The 24,792-nt window shown below is 46.5% G+C and overlaps 1 protein-coding gene across 1 annotated transcript in view; it reads left to right on the top strand.

Moving 5' to 3' along the window:
- The window catches only part of GAP43 (growth associated protein 43), a 57,025-nt gene that overhangs the window by 19,144 nt on the left and 13,089 nt on the right, over positions 1 to 24,792 (top strand). The window contains exon 2 of the mRNA XM_075512705.1: positions 13,657 to 14,284. Coding sequence (XP_075368820.1) covers positions 13,657 to 14,284 — 628 coding nt within the window. The remainder of the gene's footprint in view (positions 1 to 13,656; positions 14,285 to 24,792) is intronic.

The raw sequence follows: 24,792 nt of genomic DNA, 5'->3' as shown, positions 1-24,792 counted from the left end.
ATGGTTGTCATCATCATAAATCCTCATGCATTTGGCTCTTCTCACAGTAGGCACCTCTTCCTCCATCTGGAAGCTCACCATTAGGACAATAGGAGCCCGGATGGAAACTCTTGGAGAACCTCTGAAAAGTGTGTGACATCCTTCCACTCCATCTTACTTGTCCTAGCCTGCTCCAGCTACCCAGCTTCTTGACATCCTCAGAAAACTCCTAAATGTGCTGAATAGCATTTGGGGGTGGCTGACAGGAAATGGAGCAGTCAGACTCAGGACTGTGTTTAACAATCTGCGTGGATTGCTATCTATCTATAGGACACTCGGCCATTCATAAGTTCCCCTAAGCTTTCTTTCTCTTCTTTTTTTCCCTAAGTGCTTAGCTATTTTCAGCACCATCTATGTTCATGGCTGCAGCTTTTCCTACTGCCTTTGGGAGTCTGATCCACACATTGATTTATTTTTAGCTATATTGCTAATTATTATTTTTGTGAGTATAGTGTTTCATTATTCATTAAAGCTGGGGAGACATTTTAGTCATTTCTCAGTAGAACAAATGTGAATTCAGTAACCAAAGTAAGATCTCTGAGTAGGGCTTAAGAGGGCGAGGAAGAGTGATCTGGCAAAGAAGGATGGTATGACAGGTGAGAGCTACTGATATACAAAGGAGTGTTACTAAGAAAGCAGAAACAAGCTATTCTCAACATGGACAAGATGCAGGGGACTGGCTGAAACTCTGGGAGGAACTCTTTAGTTCACCAAAGGAATAAACTGTCGGAGAAACCCAGAGAATCATCTTTGGGGGAGATGCCCAAAGACTGGTAAAAAACACTGCTCTTGCAGGGTGGGTTAAAGATGAAGAAAATCAGCCCTGCTGCGGTGCAGAGGGAGGGTCTAGAGGACGCTGGAGATTTCTCATTATTTGCTCTTCAGTGTGTGACAAACCTGTGCAGTGTGAACTGGCCCTTACTAACAGAAGAGGAAACACTGCACATTTTCTGGTGTTAGATCTTCTGTGCATACTTCCCAGTGCTTTCTGTCTGGCTTTGCACAGGATCCTGAGGGAAGAAGGTTCCCATTCCAGAAACTCAGAAGTCCTTCTCAGGATGAAAACTCTCTTTCCCTATCACATCTGCAGGAGAGCAGAAAGAAGTGGAAGGAGCTTTGTGCACCCTGCCCGCCCAGCCATCCCCTCGTCCTTGCCAGGGGTCCCTTTTCCCTCGACTTCTTTGCCAGGGGGGCCACTGAGTAAAGCCCCCCACAGGGAGGGCTCCAGGGGTGTCTGGATGTACAGTATAGTTGTGCTATAGATGCACCAGATACAGAGAGATCTAAACTGTGTGCCTGGGGAAAACACATTACAATGCGCAGTGCTTTGAGGCTACTGCCATGCCTCCTGACTGAAGAATGGAAAAAAGCCAGAAGACTTTAGGACCAAGATGTTTAAAGCTTATTGAAGCCCTTTTTCAATAACAATTTAAAGATGGGAAGTCCAGGGAATGAAAAAAATGGAAAGAAAGAACAGCTCTCCTACAGCAGGAAGCTTAGGAGAAGCTCTGGGTGACTACTTAAATGTGGCTGTGATATACTAGCCCTTATAAGTGGCAAATCCAAACACTTGTGGCTTTTTTCCCTAGCACATCTATTCAACATGTTCCTTTTGGCTGGAGGTCTTTATAGCAGTAGCTTAACAGTGTCCACAAAGGGTCTATCGCAGCATGCACGGCAGGCTTGCCTCCCCCCTCCCCCTTCTTCAATAGGGCTGTATACAGTAGAGGAGCAAAGTAGGAAACAAAATGGCTCAAAGCCACATGTGCATTTCCCATAGCTCAGTGCCAGTCTCTAGAACAAGTGATTAAGCCCTGAGGCTACTGGGTCTCGTGTTCAGCTGCCTGTGGCCCCAAAGGATCTTTCCAGTCAAAGCCATGTCTGTGCTCTGGTGACAACCCTACCTGAAGGATGGGAGAGGGGTATGGCACAACATTATGCCTTTGGCGCTGTGCCACTCAGGAGTGACAGCTGCAATCACAGGCCCGATTCGTCAGTTTTATGGACCTTGGAAAGCACTGAAGTTACACAAACGGGGCACGGTCGCAGGCAGTCAAGCCCAGGTTCTTGGGTGAAAGCAGCTGTGTCATACAGGTCCCCTCTGGAGACCTTTTCAGGTTCTGACAGACACTTACGCCTGCTTTCAGGATGTTCTCATCCTGCACTGGCAGGAGGGAATAGATAAGAGCACAGCCTAAATATTGCACAATGCTTTACCTTGCTACACCACCATGCATTTGAGGCTCTTGCAACACTACAAATACTAATTCAATTAGGTTCAGAGTCCTTCTGGAACATAACAATGTCTCCTCGTGCAAGTTATTTGGAGCAGCAGATCACAGAGGTCTTGTAAAAATTATCCCTAGTGAAAATGTCATTGAAATCAATGAAATTACACTCCACTTTCACCATCCAACATTGCATCTGGCATTGAACTTCCAATAAGATCTCAGTACAACTGTTTGTTAGTAAGCTGTACAAACTTTGGGATAGGAGGAATAGAGAGAGATGGTCTAGGTCTTCTCACACTTTGCTGTAAGTCAGCAATATCTAAGAGCTCATAGTGGGACCTGTCCCCTATATTTGGTATCTTAAGAGTAGGTTTAACTGGTCCTGTTCTCACCTGAACTAGTGACTAAGGAGGGAGGAGATACGGGATCTCTCCTCTTCTTTCTTGGCTTGTACTTTAAACACATAACAGGAACAAGAAAAAAATGTAGGCCAAGAGTGATTTCATAGACTGTTTTCTATGAGGTCTCTGGCATCCAAGACATGCTGTTGCTGTGAAGAATTCAGATCCATAAGAGGGGTCCATGTCTTACCCATTGCTTGTGGTGAGTTCATACACATGCTGTCATGAGAGCCCTATCAGCCACCTTGCAGAAGATCTGTGGAGCAAACATCAGCACCAGTGGTAGCACTGAAGTAAAGGTGGGTGGAGAGAATGGCCAGAGCAAGCCAAAGGAACAAGTACATGTGCATGCGTAAGGGCAACCTCTGGGTCAGTCAAGCCCAGATGGGCATGAAGATCCACAACACAAATCAATAAACTGAGCTTCCGTGAAGATCAGAGCCAGCACTCAACACCATCATTCTCTGCCTTCAGCAGCAAGGCTGGCACCCTGTCCTAGTGGAGCTGGGGCTTGTGTTAGCGGGGTGAGGCAATCCCATGGAGCAAGAAGCAGAGCCAGCAGAGCTAATCTGGGACGGTAAGAAGAGGCCATGCCCCTGAGACCCGTTGAACCCATCAGAACCAGAAGCTGAGAAAAAGCCAGCTGCCCCAGTGAGGAGATGGAGTCTATACCAATAGGTAGAAGCCTTTGCTATGGATTCCTGCTCTTTGGGGTTACAAGATCCTGGCACACACACAGTTCAGCTCTGCAGTGGGGATGTGGGACTGCTCTATCTGGAACAAAAGCTGAAGAGGTTATGAGAGAGGATATCTTAGGCGGAGCTATTTTAGAGCCAGTTTATCAAACTATGTAGACCTGCAACTCTGGTTACTTGGGTTTTGCTGGGGACAGCTCTGGTGATTTGAAAGACTGTACTCTGCTCCTTGGGGAATGGGAAAGCTGTTGGCTAAAGGTGGTGCAGTGGGTTAGGCTCTCTTTCAGGAGATTTGAAAAACAAAAGACAAAGGTCTGACCAGGAGGATAATGAACAGTGAGAAAGGCAATACTGACTTTACTGTCCTTGCCAGATCCTGATCAAGAATCCTGGTTGCTACCTTCTTCAGGTCACCCTGTCATTTCAGGGGGGATACACACCCCTGTCCCCCCTGAAGTTCAACTGCTGTATGTGGCTGTGGGCACAGGTGGCAGCTATGGGGTTTCACCCCAGCAGTAGCTGCAGTTCAGGAGGAGAGGGACCTTTTCTCCTTCGTGCAAGTGCTAGGTGTAAAGCAGTGGGGGGTGAAAGGTCCTGTAGAAACATCACTGTCCAGACGCTCTGTTGGAGCAGAAGTTCATTGTAGAGCAGTGTGGGAAGACAGCGGAGGCTGGTGCACAGCCAAAGCATTTTCCTCATTGAAGCCTTAGTTGACATGAGCGTGGCTGATGGGATGGTCTGTGATAATTGAATAGGACATTCATGAGAGCACCTTGCCTCCCTTGCAGCACCACAGCAAAATTTCAGGTTTCAAGGGCAGAGTAAGCATCGCCCTTTACATTTTACAAGTAGGGTGACAGAGCTACAGAATGAAGGACTGAACAACCTTCATTCCTCACCTGGATTTCCTCTCTCATACCTCCCTGCTGCCTTGGAGAAGCTGCTCCATCTTGCTTCCCCCCTCCACTGTCCAGGGTGGGGAAGGAGCAGGAAAGGCTCAGCCTGGAGCTGTCACACATTAACTCACCCACATCCAAATCAGCCTGCTTACTGACAGGGCAAGCTCCCCAGCGGGGCCCTTTGGAGAGGCTGACCCAGGATCCTCCAGACCACTGCTAGCCCAGTGCTCATGGAAATGACATCCAGGGTTGTGCAGCGAGGTGGCATGGGCCGGAGAGAGCACTGCCAGCACCTCTTTCAGCTGTGGCACAGTCAGTAACGCAGATCTTCTCCAGGAGACCCTGCTCGGCTATTTAGCTGCCTGTTTTTTCTTGGTATTTCCCGCTGTCACACCCTTCAGATGTGGATCAGTGATTTTCTCTCTCTCTCTCCCTTGCACTCCCCCTTCCTCTGTATCACATCTGTGTCATTGTGCCTCTTGCTTACTTGCCTCTCTTCCATTCAGTGCCTTGGCTTTGGACAGATTTTACCTCTCTCTCCCCGCCTTTCCTTTTCTCTCTCCATTTGGTTCCTTTGTTCAATCCTCTCCTCTACTCTCATTCCTTTCCTTCTCTGCCTTGAGCTCTGTCTTCCACCTCCCCTAGCCTTCCGCCTGACCAGACCAGCTCCTCGCAGTGCCCCTTCTACCCACCCAGGGTTTCAACCCCACACCTCCCCTTCCCTGCCCACCCCTGCAGCGGCAGAGCCTGGGGCTGTGCTGGGGGGGAAGGTCGCTGCTGCAGTAGCAGAGCCCACCCTCTAAGCAGCTTCCCAAGCCACTGGGACTTACTCCGTGCCTTGCTTTCCCTAATTGCTGGGGATGTTTGTTTGACTTCAATGAACTTGCAAATGCTTTCTCAGAAGGTAATTGCACCCATTTCCAGTGACATAAACTAAACTAATAATAATAACAATAATAATAATAATAATAGTAATAATAGTAATAGAACAAATAACAGCCCTGAGCTTACCGTCAAGCAGGGAGGGAGCTACTTGATGCTTAGCTCTCTCTCATCACTTGGTTGAGAGATTTCATGGTGTTGGCAGTCACTACCAGAAGGAAGTACCAGAGGAGATTTAAGGTTAACAGGCAGGTTAAAAAGAAGGTTCAGAGACTGGATGGACTTGGGGCTTGAGCCTTTCATTGTTATTCTGCTGGCTGCAAAACCCTGGGCAAACCAGCAAGGAGCACAAGCGGGTGCTGAGCTAGTGACAGGGCCTCAGTCTAGCTGCCCATGGACTGATGGTCCCAGCATGAAATTCCTCACAATTTCTAGGTGCAACCAGGAAAGGTCAAGGTAACCTCAGAGACCAGCAGTGGAAGGGCTTGTAGTATCCCTGCCTGCAGTTTACTCACGTTGGAGGGAAGTAGGGATACTTCCCATCACCAGAGCTGGGTGCAGCCCTGTGTTCCCATGGAAGGAATGGGGTAGGAGCTGCAGGACACAAGCTGCTGCTTCTTGTGGAAGTGGCTCTAGAGACCTTGCATAACCCTGGACTCTGGGGAGGCTCAGCAGCTGCCTGCACCAGATCTCAGGGAAGCAAGTCTGAGTTGTAAATTAGCCTCTGGCCCTTGGCTGCAGCTAGAGCAGAAGCAAATGTGGCCAGCCGTCATGGGGGCAGGCACTCTGAGCCACTGGAGGTTAATGACAATTCCCTGAAAATTTTTGTGGAGTCCAAAACTAAGCAAGCAAGAAAAAAAAGAGAGTGAGAAAGAAAAGGTGGGAGGGAGTGAGATCAATAATTCAGGGTTTCATTACCTGCTCATGGTCAGCAGACAATGGAATTTAGAGTCTGAAAGTGTTACTTTAAAATAATTGTCGTGGTTTAGCCCCAGTCGGCAACCAAGCACCATGCAGCCGCTCGCTCACTCCCCCCCGGTGGGATGGGGGAGAGAATCTGAAGAGCAAAAGTAAGAAAACCTGTGGGCTGAGATAAGAACAGTTTAATAATTGAAATAAAATAAAATAATAACAATAATAGTAATAATAAATTGTATGAAAAGTCAAACAAGAAGAGAGAGAGAGGAACAAAACCCAGGAAAAAAAGAAGTGATGCAGCCGCTCACCACCCACTGACTGACACCCAGCCGGTCCCCGAGCAGCGATTGCTGCCCCCCGCCAGCTCCCCCCAGTTTCTATACTGAGCATGACGCCATATGGTATGGAATAGCCCTTTGGCCAGTGTGGGTCAGCTGTCCTGGCTGTGCCCCCTCCCAGCTTCTTGTGCACCTGGCAGAGCATGGGAAGCTGAAAAGCCCTTGACTGGTGTAAGCACTGCTTAGCAACAGCCAAAACATCAGTGTGTTATCACATTATTCTCATCCTAAATCCAAAACCCAGCACTATACCAGCTACTAGGAAGAAAACTAACTCTATCCCAGCCGAAACCAGGACAATAATTCACATAGTAGCAACCATCCTTGCCCGAACTGCCCTGAACAGGACACATAAACCACATAGTTTGAGCCTGGATAAAATTTCTCTTTAGTCCAGTGACATCCAAGCTTGCGTTTCTGTTTAAGCCCATCTGCAGCAGAAATCACATATTCTTTGAATGGACTTTTCTAATCAAAGCATAGTTCAATGGAAATTTTTCACCTGGTCCTTTTGCTGAATGTCTTCAACATGGTCTGTTTTGGGAGTGGCTTTACATTGTCAACTTGGATACCTTCCTGCTTAATTTCCAGGCTTTGGTCCCTTGGTCTGAACGCCTGCTGGCTGGCTCCTTCTGGAGCGACACAAGTATTTCCTTCCAGAAGGGAGACTAGGCACAACTGACAGCACAGTATGTGCCAGGATCCAACCTGAAGCAAGAGCATAGATGTTGATCGTGCCAAACACCCAAGGCCAAACACACAGTCCACACAGACCTTGTGCCCTCAATGCCCTCACACGCCTGGGCCATACCCCAGGATATACACATGCTCTTGACATTAACTATAAAAGCACCGCCTTGGCAAGCTGCAACCCAGTCCTGTCTCTGAGACTGTGGGTGCTTTGAATGAACAGGATGAGTGAACGCATCCTGTGCCCCACAACCACCGAAGTGCTCCACAGAGCCCAGATCAGACCCATGGCAAGTGCTTTTCCCCAATGACATCCACAAGCCACTCTGCTCCAGAAACCATGAGTCCTGGACATCAGCCACTTTGCATCAGCTTCAGGGGCAAGGCCCTTCTTTCTTTCACCCAGCCTGCAAAGGCAGCATAGGCAGTACTGAGTGCCTTTCTCCATTTAACTGCTGGAGCTCTAGGAGCTGTCAGGTGGTAGACGACACTATGGTTGACCACCAGCTTAACAGAAACAGGGTGACAAACAGAAAGGAGAGTCACAAAACAGGTGAGGAGAGTATAATGGATTTATTGAGAAGGCACACTGAAAATATGTAAATAGGTTTAGCTTAGATTATTTTCTACCTCTCTTCTCAGTCACTGTACACAGGTGAATAACATCCATCCATCTGCCTGACCATCATTAGCTTATTCCATTCCGGGCACCATAAAATAGAGGGGAGATTTCCTACATGTGAGTGGATCTTGTAGAGGAAAGGATGGAAACTCCATTGTTAGAGGATTTGAAACTGGAGAGCTTAAGCCCTGCTAGTTATACCCTGGGGAACCATCCTGCGTAAGCCTTCAGAGAGATGAATTAACCTTTTCTCTCTCAAGGGTGTTTTACCCACCATCACCATAGTTATCCTGGGAAAAAAAGGAATTCTGTTTGTTTCCTCGCCTTGCAGACAGGTTGTGCTGAGAGTTGCCATCCTCTAGCCAGGTGTCTTCACACCATTTAACTGGGTTAAAAAAAGCTGTTCTCTGTGCTAAATTGCTTCCTCACTTCACAAGGCGTGAAAGCCTTTTCTCTCTCTCGTGTGTCCATGTTTCACTCCTTCTGGGGAGACAGCTGGTCTTTTTTTTTAATGCATTCTGCTCCTTAAATGCTGTCTCAGAGACAAATCAGGTCATGTAGAGCCAGGCCCACAAAAGCACTGAGGTGACTCAATCCTGTGAAATCAATGGGAGTCAGGTGCCTAAATGTCTTTGTGAGTCTGGGCCCAAGTGACCTTGAATAACATCAGTAGGAACATACATTGTGCTCTAGTCAAGATTAGAGCATGGGCTGAGATGCACCTTAACCCTACAAGTACCACAGGCGATTAGTTGATTCAGCGCTACTTCACCTAGCTAACTGAAGGAAAGACTTCCACACATACCTTAGCGCAGGTGTCATGAGAAAGGAGTGACTTGGGGTCCCTATATCTTTGCATGGAGAACATGGGTTGGGTTTTTTTCTTAATCAGGTATTATATTTCCCTTGGGTTGTGAAGCGGGTTATTGATAACTGTCACTGGTCCTTCGGATGTCCAGGCTCTGGCCAGTATTGATGCCTTCTCTGCTGAAAGCTGTGTAAGTCCTAAATCTGGACTCACGGCGCACGGGTTTCAGAATACCAGGAGAGAGCAACGTGAATCAAAGGGCTCTGGGATTTGGTGTCACGTTAAACAGGAGCTCCTGTCTAAGGACAGAAAGGAGCAGGATACCAGGGTGATGACTGAGTGTATAGCAGCCTGATCCTAGGACGAACATTAAGGAGGCTGACACATGCTATATATTGGCGGGCAGAGAAACATCAGGAAAGGGAGAGCTATAGAGAGGGGCAGAGGAGACCATATAATATTGAAAGACCTTTTAATGGAACAGTAAGTTCTTTCTTGATCTCTCCATCCCAGCATCCAAAATACAAAACTATGTGATTATTTTTCCAAGGCCAGGCAATGAGGTACACCACAAGAGACAAGTGGACAAACAGCAAGCATGGACCAAAGCACGTAGTCCCCTCCTTTCTCGCTCTTTGCCTATGCGTGGCTGCAAACACATGGAACATCTGGAAGACATCTAGTTTCTCCATTTCTCCTTTCCTGACATGAAAGCATGTGGGACATTTAGAAAGGCCTGGAGGTTATAGTAACACTTTCTTCATTCTTTGCCATGTTTTGACCCCTCTGTAAGCTGTGGGTTTGGAGATGGAAGGTGGAAAGGTGGCCAGAGATTAGAAATCTTCTTGGGGTCACGGCTCCATGCAGTTTCCACATTCCTGGTACCTAAGAACTAACCTCTGCCCTACCTGTGTCTTAAACATTAATTTCTTATCTCCTACTGTCTCAGCTATGTGACAGCAAGGAAAGTCTCACTTACAGGAACAGTCTGCCTGGGAAGGGATGTCCTAGAAACCGGGAGGTGTGGCAGACAAGCAGATGGAGATGGTGAGAGGATCATCCCTCTAGGATTGGAAGGATGTTGTGGGCTGTGTAGATAGAGACGTAAAAGCTTAACAGTGTGTTTCATAAAGGCAAAGCTTTGCATACTGGCTTCAGTGGGTATGTAGGGATGGTCCGAATAAAAAAATGGACATGTTTGACTATGTGTGTCCTTTTATACATCCATATAGCTATGTATCCACCAGCCTCAGTGATTTCAAGTCTTTCTGCCATTGAAGGATCTATGATTTTTTTCACACTAAATGAAGCAGAGGACATTTGCTCTGTGTAAAATGACAATATGTTGCATGCGCACTTACAATATCATGAATATGTCAATATTAAATACTAATATGAGTTTACTTTACACATAAATGTGTAAATGAAGGGGATGTGTGATGGAATACTAATATATGAAACCTATCCTTACCTGACCTGATTCCTGGCTGGAAGCTCTAGACTCTGTACAAACACTAGTAATAATAGTCACTTTATTCCAGCCACAATACTACAACCAAGATGTCATAGAAGCATGGCAGATAGATAAGACAGACAGATTTCTTGTTTTCCACTGAGATGCTTTTGAATACATCCTGGCAGGGCTGACTCACCCTTTTAGCTTTCCAAGGAAGATAAACTGCTTTCCAGGAGCTTCACTGTATACAGGTTATTTTTGAGCAGCTTCCTTAATTAGGGTTTATCTGCTGTGTGCGTAATCCACAGATGAAGAGCCCTTGTCTTTTTTTGTGTGAACAGAAGTTTCCCTCTGAACAATCTGTTTCTCACCCAACCCATTGTTATAGAACATGACACACATACTATATGGATACCATGTCCTACCCCAGAAGTAGCTGCAGGCCAGTAGCCTGAAAATAAGTCATTTCAAATGCCTGGGATGCTTCAGTGGGGAAGGACTGAATAGAAATGGCATTCCTGAGGGCCACAGTTGGCACAGAAAAACTATTAGTACACTTCTTTCATCCATGACCTTAAACTCCACCTCTGCCCCAGCCTCATGTTTCTTATCTTTTATATCTGAAATCATGCTGAAAGCACCCTGTTGGAAATACATTTTGCAGTTGCAAACCTTGCGATCTGGCAAGGACTCAAACTGATGTCATCCCAACTGGGATAAGAGGACAGTGATGTCATCGGAATAGCAAAGGAGCCTTTTAGCTCTCTGTAATGCGGTAGGTGTGGGTGAGAGGTTTCAGTCTGAGCTCCCTGGAGAGAAAAAGTGCTCTCCTGTTCCCTGCCAGGTAAAGGGCTGGCTGGCAGGCACATCTGTCCGTGAGTTGGTCTGTCAGAATAGTAGGAGAACCAACCCTGCGGCCTCCTGCGAGCAGCGGGAAGGAGATAAGCCTTCGCAGGGCTGCATAGCCCAGGGAACAGGGTAACTCCTCTGAAGTCAGAGGCATACATGCAGCAGGCCACACTTCATAATATCTGTCCTGGTTGGCGCAGGAGGTACATGGGATGTGAGAGCAGCAAGGCCAGTGGCAAGGGAGAGCTCCCTTCAGTCAATGGTTTCCATCCTTGTCCAGGGATTAACAATTTTGTCACATTCACTAATGGTTTTGCAGGAATCAGGCATATGGGACTGGACCTTTAGGGTCTTGTAGTTATGTCTAAATTGTTTTTCCAGTCTCCCAGTCCTGCTGCTGTTTGAAATTGGCCACAGTCCTTAGGGAGAGGGAGTCAAAGCTAGGGCATCTAAGTGTTGTACAAGTGCTATAAAGGAGTACCTAGTCTATCTTCACGTTGCTGTGGCTACAGCGTAATGCAGGCATACTCAAGCTCTCCTTAAACCAGCCAGTCCAGGTATTAGTAGTTAAGTTGCCACAGCAACACAGGACTTACTGCAAGCTGTAAAACTTGCCTAAGGAGCAGGATGGATGAGCCTGTGCAGAGCTCTGCACTACCCTAGCTGGATCACAGCTGTTCTGTGAACATACTAGTTTAAAGGTACTGCCGACTTGTTTCCATCCCCTTGTGCTGAAATGGGCTGAAAAGCTTACCCCAGACACTGAATAACACAGCGCAGAGTTAGCTATGCAAGCAAAAGACATACATGAATGGTTACAGCATGTTAACGTCTGCATCGTCTTTACACATAACCATCACCTGCTCTCTGACAAGCTGAGATGAACATGGAAGCCCACTTTCCATACCAAGTCCCTTAATGCACTTGGGGAAGCGTAGATGTAACTGCTCAGCTGTGCCTCTGTGATAGGTACAACCTATCACAACCCAACAACCGTTTTGTCCCTGGGCATGGTCAGGAGCACGAAATCTCCTTGTGCTGAATTCTGTGTATTAATATCAGTTGCATATTCATTCACAGGCTTCTTCACTCACCCCCTACGTAAGCATCCTGGCACCTAGTCTCACTCCCAGCCTTATTTCCTGCTGCGTACAGACCCATGCTCACCCCTCCACAGCTATGTGGAGCGGCTCTTTTCCTTGATGATTTGGGGCTGCTTGTTCCTTGGCCACCATACCCACGCAAGCTCACCATACCCAATCTCTCCCCTGTTTACCTGGGGAACGATCCCAGGTGGGCACCAGTGCTAGGGTGGGGGGATCCTGTGCTCACTGGGGACCCAGGGGGAGATAGTGGGTCCCACCTCTGGCATGCCCGTGGCCAAGCGTTTGGTTCACTGGCACGGCATCGCTCACAAGTGTGTGCCTGACCTTGTCTCACGCTGTGGAAATGATCACTTCCAGTCTGCTTCCCAGTGATCGCTGCCAGTGTGGCCAGTCCTGTCTCACCCTCTTCGCAGGCATGGTGTTTCCAGTGCCACATGGGCAGCTGCAGCGGCTTCTTCTCCCTTATTCCTGCTGCACGCTTTCTGAATGTGTTTATAGGCTGTCCCCTCTCTCTGGTCTTCTGGTCCGGGGCCTTTCCCCAGATGGCACCTCTCAGTTGCAATGGCCTAAGGAGTGGTTTCCTCTTCCCACCCAGGAATAAACGCTTGCTATCTTTCTCAGCCAGCTCATTTTCTTTCCTTTGTGGCCTGAGCCAGTGTTGGAGACCACGTACAGACAGCAAAGAGGCCAGTGGCTCTGCTTCTGAGTAGCTCTTTTGAATGCTTCCCAATGGGAATATTAATAGGACAGTGTCCTTTCATCAATATGCAGCTGAGCTGTTACTTGCCCAAGGGCTGCTAAATTATTGGGGCGAAGCATGGTATGTCCTGTAGATTCAGTGGGGGTTTACAAGCTGAGCATTATCTGTCTGCAGTAGACCAGCATGAGGCACAGGCTGTTTTGGTCCTATTTAAGACTCTAATGCATGGCTTAAGTCTAAAAAACATGGGGAACGCCTGTTCTTTGTTGCAAGGCTGAATTCCTCCCAACAATCAGAGAAATAATAATCATCTGCTGAAATTGGAAAGACTGATATCTATCTGCCTATTATTCCTTCATTGAAACCATGAGTGGGGAGCAGAGGCAAAGTGCTTGGAGTGCTTGCAGGCAGGGCATTTGTGAGGAGCATATCCTGTGAATATCTGTGTATGTCTGACAGCATGCATCTGCAGTGGGGCGGGCAGCAATGCTATTCTCTGTTGGCAATCCTGAGCCAAAAAGCTATAAAGGACAAAACACTTGGTGTCATTAGACACACCTGTGAAACAAGGTGGCATTAAAAAGAAACAAAGACTTAAAGGCAAAGGTGGCTTTGGAAGGACTGTGAAAATCCCCCTCGGGAGAGTGTTTTGAAAATGGGTAGGGGAAAAAATTGGGATATTTCAAAATGGATGGGAAAATAAATCATGGGAATAGAGACAACCCAGGTGGTGCAAGCCTTTCCACACAGCCAAGGTGCTCTCAGCATTGCTGATGGAGATGATGAGGTGCTTTAAATTCCTTTTACACCCCCCTTGTGTCTGTCCAGCCCTAGGATGAAATTAGAGCCACCTGGCTTCAAACCCATACCAAATGGAAAGGCTGCATTGAAACTTGTCACTGGTTAGCAGGAGGGGAAGGTGGGACATTCCCAATGAAACCAGAGCCTGGGCTGCACCTGGAGAAATCTTAACTTATCTCCCTGTTTTCTCCTCTGCCCTCCTCCCTTGTTCTTCTTCAAAGGTTGAAAAAAATGAGGATGGGGACCAAAAGATTGAGCAAGATGGCATCAAACCAGAAGATAAAGCTCATAAGGCAGCCACCAAAATCCAGGCCAGCTTCCGTGGACACATAACAAGGAAAAAGCTCAAGGGGGAGAAGAAGGGAGATGCCCCAGCATCTGAGACTGATGCCGCCGACAAGAAGGAGGAAGGCCCTGCTGGCGGAGCGGCCGAGAACAAAGAGAGCGAGGCTCCCACTGCCACAGAAGCGGCCGCCGCTGACAGTGCCCAGCTGGAGGAGGGCAGCAAAGACAGCAGCGCGCCAGCGGAGGAGAAAAAAGGGGATGGAGCTGCCGACACGGGCTCAGATCAGCCAGCCCCGCAGGCTGCCACTCCTGCTGCCTCCTCGGAGGAAAAGCCCGCTGCTGCCGCTGCCACCGAAACGGAAAGTGCCACTAAAGCTTCCACTGATAACTCGCCGTCCTTGAAGGCTGACGAAGCCCAAGACAAAGAGGAGCCTAAACAAGCCGACGTGCCTGCTGCTGACACCACTGCCACCACCACCCCTGCCGCAGAGGATGCTACTGCCAAGGCAACAGCGCAACCCCAAATGGAGACAGTGGAGAGCAGCCAAACCGAAGAGAAGACAGGTGAGTGAATGCTTCGCTAGGGAATGGGCCTCTCCAGAAATGGATACCTCCCTTGGTCTCTTGGGGACGCATCTGAGGTTGGCCAGCAAGAGCTGGTGTGGGGGTTAGACTGAGGGTTAACAAGGGAATCCCCTTGCTGGGTTTTAGGGGTGGGGGGAGTTGCATGTTCTTGCTTAACACCATCTTCCCTGCTTCCCGGCAGCTTTGGAAATACTGCACCTCCTGTTCCTCTAGCTGGAAATGCCATCCAGCCCTTTTTTCCATGGTGGCAGGAGAGTGTCAGCCAGATGGGAGGCTTGGAGGAGCCTGGGAGAGCTCCCCAAGCTCTGCATATGCTAAAGAGGGCGATGAACCTTCCCAGTCACACTAGCACAGGCAGCTCCAGTGGGGCAACAAAACAGCCCGAGCTGATACCAGCTCACTGGAGGCTGCCAACTTGAGCTGCAAATCCCACAAGACAAAAGTGCTCTCATACTGCAGGAGACCATTTACCCTTGCTGGTGGGAGGGTCAAGAAGGAGCCAAAAGGGTCTTTTTTCCATCTGCTTGTGAGTGGATGAGATTCCTGGTAGAACCACATCCTAGTCAGGAACATCTTGTTATCAGCATTGCTTATAGTTTCATCCACACCAATACTTCTAGCCTCTGTACTTGGAGTAGCCCATGACAGCCATACTTGCATGAAGCTTTTAGATGTGTCAGCTGGGTCAGACCCACATGGTAAGAGGATCAGGTAGGGAAAGGGAAGATTAAAGGCCCTGACAGCTCAGTGAGTGAGGACAGAAGAGCGGGTTGAATGCAAATGGTTGTTCTAGGAGGTGTTTTCAATTCTTTTCTCTTGACTGAGTGTAACTCTGCTTAACTAGTTCCCCTGGGAAGAGGTGAAAAGTTTTGAGAGGCAAAAGTGAGCATTTTTGACAGAGGCATAGTGTTTACAAACCATAAAGAAGAGCTGTTTTTGAATTGTGATACTGACCTGGGTAGAAAATGCATCAAAGACCTGAGGATAGTTTCGCTCTTGTTCTTTACCTTCCTTACATTATCAAAGAAAGGGAACATAAACATAAAAAAAGGTAACATCAGAGGTAGGCACCACATGAAACTCAATCAAGAGGCAGTGCCAAGCATAACTGGCCTCCACATTCATGAGATTCAGTTGTACAGGGCATTCTGCATTCATTAGCTTGTGGGGGCAAAAATGTGGCATATCACCTTGATATTCATAAACAGCCTGATGCAGATGTTACGGAGCCTCAGCATCCAGTCTTGCACTTACTGATGTTTCTGCATCATTTCATTTGGTCCACTACTTCTCTTCCACAAATCACAATTCCCACTCTCTAATTAGACTTCCCAGCTTCATAGCTAACTCTATTCCTGCTCAACAAAGTGGACAGATAGGAAAGCACAGATATGCAAAAGGACAGATAAGTACTGGGACAGATAAGTACTGGGATAATGTTCTGCTCATGCAGAACATTTATGATTTAAGGTATGGACAAAGGGAGCGGCCTTCAAGAGTGCGAGTCTAAACTAAATGTACACAACAACAAATGGTTGCTGGTTTTACCTTCTTTCATTTAAACATTTCTAGAGATTAGCCTTGAAATTGCATCGTCCAAGTTGGCTTTTTGTTGTCCAGGTCTGCAGCCCTTTGTTCTTATTTTGTGTGATGAGTTGAGTGGCAAAATAAATGTCATGTGATTTATGAAATCTAATTTGGTATGTTGCATGCTGTACTTGCATTGTTTTTATACTTGGGCAAAGGTATAAACATCAATGGCAAAAATAGGACAGAGTGAATCAGTGTTCTGGGGTCCTCTCTACGCAGGATGAGTGCTAATTAACTCTTATTTAAGACTTGGGATGCCTTATTCCTAAACAGGAACAGTGATTCTGCTTTGAATTAACATTCTATTTTTATTCAGATTAATCTGCTCTAATGGATAGAGGTAGGAAATTCATAGTAGCAGGCTATTGCATTTGCTTAATTTTACCTGTTTTGAGTCACCAGTGATCAAAGAATGGTTTATTTCTATGCAGTATTCTAAATTATTTGCAGATATCTTCCCCATGCTCTTCTTGGCTTTAACATCATTTGAAGTGGCCAACCATTCATGGCCACATCATTCGAAGTGGCCATTTAAATGCATGATTTAATATGCATTTGTACGTGATACTGTTACTTATGTAAATATCTAGCCAACAGAGTAAGTTGGAAAATCTACAATCAAATATATATTTTAAAATGAGTTTTCAGTGATTGTTTGAGTGTTCAAGACCAGTATGTGCATCTATTTATACTTTTTCAATATGCAGGCAGTAATACTCAAGCTTACCAATGTTTGCAGAAAGCAAACATGGAAGGTGTGTGGCCACAGTCAAACCGATAGTCTCTTTAAAATGTTAATGAATATAGATTTTTTTTTCTAAATTCCTATTCCAGTATGATATCAGCCTTCCAGTCACAAACTCGAACAGCTGGGTAAGTGCCCCCAGAGCCATCCAAGAAAGAAATGCAAAAAAGATTAAATAGGCCTTCTTGTCCATCTCTCTGAGGATGCTAGGTTGTGTTCTGCAGTACGCTCTGTAGCACAATGTGCAGAATAATAAGAAGCTGCTTTCTCCTTAAACAATATTCCACAAAAGAGCATCATCACAGTATGACAGTTCCCACAGACAGGAAATATTTCATGACAGAAAGCCTATGTTTTCTTTTTCCTATCTTCATCCTGTTACTCCCTCTCATCTCTTTAAACCTCTCTGTTTCTCTCTTGGTACTTACTCTGTCCGTAGACTTAAAGACATTTGCCATGTCTCGACCTTTCTCCCAGTCATCCCCCAGCAAACACAGCACTGGTGGTTGCTCGCATGGCTGCGATGGTCATTCACGAAAGAGGGAGGGCTACCAAACATCTGCCACTCCAGTAGTCCTCCAGCCTGGGGACAGATCCTCTTTCAGCTTCATCAGTCCCCTTCTCCCAGAAGTCATCCCCTTGGCTTTCAAAGGTCATGTCTTATCGTTTCTGTGATCGAAGATTGGCACAGTAGTATGCGGTGTCAGGCTGCCAAAAATAAATCAAATTGGCTCTTAGCCAGTGTCATCGGTTGGCTGGTTGCCATGGCATGCTTGGCTGCTACTACCGTGAGGCGTGCCGACCGTGCTACTTTTGTGCGGTGATGTTCATCTGCCTTGAATTTTACTACAATGGCTGTATTGTGTTATCTGTGGATATCTTCCCTGGTGCAAACACAAACAAAGGGCAAGGGCATTTCATTCATACCCAGAAGAGAGTCTTGCTTTCATCTAAGGGCAGGACAAAAAAGACAGGAAGAGGGGAAAGGAATAACTAACCAGATAAAGACAAGTGCACGGTTTTTAATGCTTAATATTTAATGTTTCTGGAGTGGGGGAGAGGCTGGGTGATTCTTCATAACAGTTACTAATTCCCCTGACAGCCCTCAGCTCTCCTTGTTACTCAGTTCCACATACTCTACCTGTCTGTTGGTAATGGCTTAGGAAATGGCTTCAAACAACTGTCCCGTATCCAGTATTAGTTGATCTGGAACCCCAGGCGTTCCCAGTGGTACAGTAGGGCGGTTTCTAAGCAATCCTCAATGTATCAAAAAGTAGATGGAAAAAGTAGGTGGATTCCAACCTGGGTAAGGCATGAAAGGAGTCGGTGGGCTTTGTTCAGCAGCAATGAAGGATTGATGTAAGAAGGACAATCTCTTAGTTCTCTTCATGTCTTTTGGTGGGTGACTTGCAGGCCAAGAAAGTGTTCTCTTATCTGAGCATCCTTGCCAAGACTTATGTTTACAGGCTTTCTTGTTATGATCCAACTTTTGCCTCTTTGTTGTTGGTATTATGCTTAGAGAGGCTCCTTTAGATGCCAACCTACTCAACAGGACAAAATTCAAAAGTGGTAGGAGGGAGTTTATACATTACATATGGATGAGGAGGTGAGACTTATTCTAATATAGGTTGCATTGGCTTAAATCCAGAGAGTCTCCATCAAAGTTACTGGAAAGAGTCTACATTAGTGCAGCTTTGAAGTGAGACCAGCATCCAGCACAGCAGACTATAGAAGAAGATGGGCTACTGTGTGCCTTACGGGGAGGAGAGGAGGTAAATGTCACACAATGTTAGGTTCTCTTTGTACTTTCCCAGGTTTTTGAGTCTCACCTCCAAATTTGGCCAGCTCTCACATCAAAAGCACTCTCAGATGGTCAGGTAAGAATACAACAAAGCCCAGAAATGTGAAAGAGTAAATTGTGCCTAAGGAAACAAATGGATCTTCTTTTGTTGGGAAATGAAGAATGCTTTCTCCCGCTTGATGAAATAGCTTTACAATGGAGCAGTTTCACAGCTGAAATGAAAAATCAGCCAGATGACAATTGCTTCGCATGTAAGCGGGCCAGCAGTTCCCCCAGGGCCCTGTATCCTGCAAGCAAGGAGCACTGGGAGGCACCATCTTCTCTTCACTTCCTCAGAGGGAGCAAGTCCCTACGGATCCTTTTTCATGGTTTAATGTTGAATCAGTTCTTTGTTTTCAGTTCACTCAGTGTATTGATGGAAGGACAATACTTGCTGCACCTAGGGAGCACTGGCTATATAAAGATTTGGAAAGGGAGACTGTCTATTGTCATGTACCAGCTAGAAGGTACAGCCTGCGCTACGCAAGAGGATTGCAGTTGTATAACTGGAATTTTAGTCTTGGCCCATGGATAGCTGGCATGAGGCAGAACACCCTCCCTCACTGCCATTCCTGTTTCACTGGAGCTTATCTCTGCTGCTACACCTGGCAGCTGAGGAAAGCAATGCAAATACAGTAGTCTTCCCATGACTGCCCCAGAGGGAACAACTCTAAGCAAGTGTGCCAGCATTTTCTTGTCTGTAGTACTACTCCAGCAACAAAGTAAGAATATAAATGCAATTTAGGTTACCTGCAACATGTGAAAGGTGTCAAAGTATGTGCCTAGTCCTCAGTTGCTCTGAAATTTTTAATCTTTGCATTGTGTCTACATGGGTATAAGCATTGCATATGTCACAGCCTGCTTTGCATTGGTGCAAATAGCCATGTGAGGGGCAGGGTGAGGAAAGTGGAATGTCACAATTTTCCGGAGAACAAGAAACCTACACGCTACCTGCTGCAGGTGCAGGATTTCCTCCTCTGTTGCAGTGAAATACTGTCTCTGGTCCCATGTGTGCCTCAGGTCTGCTATTTTGAGATAGGTGGGAACTGCGCTAGTGGGCTAGAGGTGAAGCAGGACCTGACCACTTTTAATGAAATCTTAGGTGGCACTAAGCATATTTACCAATGACAAAGTGTGGGCTGACTCTGGAAAAGGCCTCTTGAGGAGAGCAGGTTAACCACTGTTTTGCACCAAGGAGGTACCAGTTCTTTGGGACCTCAGTAAGAAATGCATGGACACTCAAGCCTAGTTAACTGGTTTATTTTGTGAAGGGTGGAAATTATAGGAAATGTGACAGCAATCTTTCATCCCTTCCGATGTTGGGAACCACAGCTGTTGCAGTTTTGGCCGAGCCCCTCCTCATTGATCATGGCATGCTGCACAGAGTTCCTGTTCAGGGGGAGGTTGGCCAGCCTCACTCTTCTTCGCATCTTTATAGTATTCTTCCAACTGAACAAAGCTATCCATCTTGAATCTGTACAATACTGAACTTTCTAGATGGTATACCAAGGTTTGCTGAGGGCGTTACACTCTTACACGTCTCCGTAGGAAGGAGCTCTTAGAAGCAGTACATACAGGTGGTATTGTTTAAGGCAGCGCATACTAATATCATGGTGTGTGCTCCTGTTGTGTAGTGGTTGCTCACGCTAACACACAGCTCTCTACAGCCAAGGCCGATGGTTAAACTACACCTAGATTTTGCTCAAAACCACTGTCTCCTCGTCACAATGTTTTCCACAGTGGCCCACTAGAACTGCACTCAGATAATCTGTAGAAAAGGCTCCAAAATCCCCACATGGGAGGCAGGCTTTCTGCCATAAATGATAGCCAAATTTTCTGCTGAGAAGGGCTCACATAGCAGACCAGTGGACAGAATAGACAGACAGACAATGAAATTTAAGTGGCAGCTGTTTGCTGTAGCTGCCAGCAGTGCTCTGCACTGCCACCAGTGTCATCTCTTTACAGTAGGATCAAGGAGGCTGAACTTTTCAGATAGATATAAGCTTGCAGAGTATCAGCTGGGGTTTACAGCTCCAAGGAGCAGTACTTTAAAGGTAGCAGTACCGACTCTGTGGTAGAGATGACTGCCATGTGCAGAGGAAAGGGATTGGAAAAGTTCACCAGGTCAGCACGATCAGATTAGTTAGACATTCCTCGAGAGCTGTATAATAGGTGCATTAATACTGGATTATCAGTGGCAGTGCAGTGATCACTTCCAACCTCTGTGGCAATTCCATGGACTCTGGCAAGGTGAGTTGTACTCCCAAGGGTCCACGCAAATAACTGGTAGAGGAACATAGAAATTGCCAAGCCAGGTCAGACCTAACATCCATTTATTGTACTTCTCACAGTGGCTAGCACGAAATGCTGCTACGGGCGGGTTTGGGGTAAACTGCCTCTCTACTACTAGGACTCATCCCTGTCCTCTGCTGCCTAGGATTTGGTTTAACAGTTAAAGCATTATGTATTATCTCTTTTGATACTAATTATAACTGTAGCTTTATATGGCATATATATAAATGCACAATATCCGATTGACTAAGTGTCAACAGCTTCCCCAACTCCAACCAACTGTCCAATGGCCGGAAAGTTCAGCCATGAATTGGCCACCATTGCCTTAAATATCTTTCTGGACTTGTTTTATGTCACAGAAAGAGCAAAAGCTTCTGATAGCCCTACTTTATGCCATTGATTATTGTATATAGCATCATATAGTATGCACATATGCACAGAGGGCATAGTACCATAGCCTTTGCTGTTCATCTCTTTCCTGAAGAAAACACAAGCGATGCTTTCAATTGCTTTTTATATGAAGTGATTCCCATGCTTTTGAGCATCTTTGTTGCTTTTGTCTGCACTCCCTTTGAATCTGCAAATGTCCTTTATGAGATGGGGTGCCAAACACTGTACACTTTAGTCCAGAAAAGGCTCTACCTGTGTACACGTATTTCCAGAAAGGCAATATTTCTTCTGTTTTGCTCCTCTTCTCAGTCCTTGCGCACACCAACATCTTTGCTTTTTGAAGACAGCTACCCAAGGAGCACGGATGACTGCAGTGACATCTGAGTTCTTGTGGACTTGGAAGTTCTCCTCTTTGTAAAGGCACTGCACAAATATTTTATTCAGCCCTATGATGGTCTGTGAGTTTGGGCAGTGGCCAAGAGAACCAAAGAAAATGTAGGCCGTGACAGGAGGCTCACAAGTCAAGCCACTGGCATCAGCTCTGTGGGATAGGTTCCACCTCCAGTTCTGGACCTCCAATAGACCTATGAAAGACCAACTTATGCAAGCTCAATTTGAACAGGTCTCTAGTCACAATATATTTCTCAAGACTACATTTGTGCTGCAAGCTTGACTTAAATGAGGGCTTCCTCATTCCCTAGCTTTCCTCTCTGTTGGTGTTGAATGTCTTTCAGGCAGAAAATAGAGGAGGTGCTTAACGATAATGTATGGGGGAAAACTGAATGATGGAGAGTGCTGCTATTGTGTGCTTAGCTGTTCTCTGAAGGGGACTCTGGTCTGGTTTTGCAGGTTACTAGAACTGTGGCTTTCTTCCTCGTTCTGTATTCCCTGCTAAAGGCTCCTTTGGCATATCCTTTAGCTCTAACGGCCTGTACCATATAAAGAGCCTTGGCTTTATCATCACCAAATGTGAATGTGATCTGTGGAAATGTTTCTTTTTTTCTTTCTGTGTCCTTAGCTACATCACTGTCAGCATGGGACACTGGAACAGAGCTGAAAATCTCAGCTGAGGTCCTGGCAGCCAGAAGCCCGTGTTGGACACCTGCCCTTTGCAGGGCTGCAGAGTAGTCAGGAAAAGAACTATGGAAACCTGGACAGGGCCCAGAGATGTAAAGGAAAATGCTCTTCTCCTAATGACAGGAAAAGTGAGACTCAAGGCTTCATGTAAATAAGTCTTAGATAAAGGTCATAAGGTCCCAATTATCCAGTGTTCAAAGGACCACACACTTTCCAGCTGTACCTTGAGGCAATAGCAAATGAGTCCTCTTTTCATTATGAAAGAAAGCAGAAGGTGGAAGACACTATTCAACCTCTCCATCTTCCTTCAGCAAAACACAGTAATTGGGAATGCTCGTAATGATAACCAGTCATTACCTGTAACCTACAGGGCTTAATGAAGAAGAAAATCTCTCTGACATTTGGAAGAGCATCCAAATCCCAGTGCTAAAGTGATGCAGTGCTGCAGAACCATAGCTGACAATGCATTGCACGTACAGGGAAAGGGATGGGAGGGCAGGAGCAAGAGCTGTGGCCAGTCAGCAGGAGCGCTCCCCAGTGCTGCTGACTTTGGCAGAACCATCTCAGCAGCTGTGAAAAATGTTTCAAAGACCTTACTGAATACCATGTGAAGAGATGGAAGATGGAATGAAGTAAAAGTAATTTAAAGTTGGCATGGTGGTGGAAAGTACTTTTAAAAACCCCTTTGCTGTTCTTAAAGGCTTTGGGCACCGATTGATTTGGAAATGACACAAGCCTCTAAGAGGGAGGTGTGAATGCAAGCTCATGTGGACTAAGTCCATAACTGCCTAGTTTTTAGATGAGTGTAGGACTCCATCCCCTCACTGGGTGTGGGCTTAGAAATGAAAGAGTATGTATTCCAGCTTAGACACCCTGTGTTACCTATCCCAAAATTTCTCTTCCAAGCTCCCCTTCTTCTTCCCTCCGTCCTCCCATCTTTTATAGCCTGTTTGGAGGCAACGCTCACCAGCTGTAGCTGCAGCTACAGGGCTGAAATCTAAGCCTCACTAGCTTCTGTAAGGCTAGGATTTCACCTGTGATTTCAGCATCAGTGTTGTAAGCAATTCAGAGTAATCTTCAGTCATCAGTGCTGAAACAAGGGATATGCCACAGGAGACCAAGCCCTGGGCTGGAGCCTGCCCCGCTGCACTTCAGAAAGACATGTGAGTTGAAGGAGTCTGTGGTCTTAATCTTACGTCTGCTCACAAATGGTCTGTATGTTTCTTCCCCTGGGAGGGACTCGGTGCAATGTTGTAATATTGGTCTTCTGCTTTCCCTTGTGCTCAGAAGGGTTGGAAATCCCCCACATTCACAGGGTCTGATGAGAGGGCTGCTGTGAGGTTATCTTCAGTAGGGCTGCTACAATTTATACGAGCAGCAATTCTGTCTGGACCTTTGTCTGCATTCACAGTCCGTTATTCAACGGGGAATACACCAGGGTTATACACCAGGGATCCAGATGGTGAAAGCACAGCGAAAGGAAGTAACTTCTTTATTGCCAAACAGTGAGCAGGCATGACTGTCACCTGGATCTCCTAACCCTGTACCACACCTGCTCAGTCCTGCACCTGTCCCACGGTGCAGCTCCTAGTGTTCGGCATGGACATTCAGGCTGCTGCAGGTTTGCAAGTCAATGGCACTGGTGGGTGTTTGAGAGATCCTTCAGCAGTGTAAACAGTTTTGGCACGTGCCTTTAAGCTTATCTTTGGGGTTGAAGGTACTCTTTGCACAAACCTGTCCCAGCACTACTGCCAAGCCTTCGTTGGGAGACTTATCAGTGTGGCCAAACATGGTACCAGGCACAGGGACTGAATTTGACCTCTTGTCCATGACACAACCTCTCCCAAACACACCTGAGACCCAGCAGGAAGGCAGGGGAAGAAATGCACAGCACTGCTGCTGAGCAGCACCACTTCTCTGGATGAACAGCAGACTTTGGTCTCAAGAGATACTAACCCAGCACTGTTCACTGCACCCAATAAAGAGACACAAAATGAGAAAGAAAACGTTTCTCTGTGCCTCAAGCTAGAAACCTTCTTCATGGCTGAAGCCAAATGACTAAGAGAAAGACGGATGGAGTCACTGATTTTTACATCAGGGAACAAGGAGAAAATTCCAGCCGTTCCTACTGTTGTAGCATGCAATTACTTCTTGTCCTCATTTCTAGCAAAACACATACACGTGTTTCTACCAGAGGAGTCAAGTCTAGTTGCAGTTCAAACCATCTCCATGCAGGGCTTCTGAGTCCTGCTGGGCTGGAATTTTTCTGTGAAACTTTTTTTCATTAAAGAACCCTTTGATTTGTCAAAACCAAACATAATGTACCAGTACCAGGAATGATGGGATTTGTCGATTAAAGTGGCAAGAGAAACCTTTGCCTGCTTTTACAGTAGCTAGCACGTGAGGGTCAGGTACTCCCTGAACTGGACAGAAGACAAGATGGGCCCATGCCTTACCCTAGGAAGCTGAAATCCAGTGAGCTTTGCAAGCAAGCCATTGGACTGTTGGATGAAGTTTCCCCTGATCCCTCCTGCTGGAGCTGTTCCACTTTGT

This window comes from Mycteria americana, chromosome 1, assembly GCF_035582795.1.
Source record: "Mycteria americana isolate JAX WOST 10 ecotype Jacksonville Zoo and Gardens chromosome 1, USCA_MyAme_1.0, whole genome shotgun sequence".
Classification (NCBI taxonomy): domain Eukaryota; kingdom Metazoa; phylum Chordata; class Aves; order Ciconiiformes; family Ciconiidae; genus Mycteria; species Mycteria americana.
This window is presented reverse-complemented; position numbering and strand designations above follow the sequence as displayed.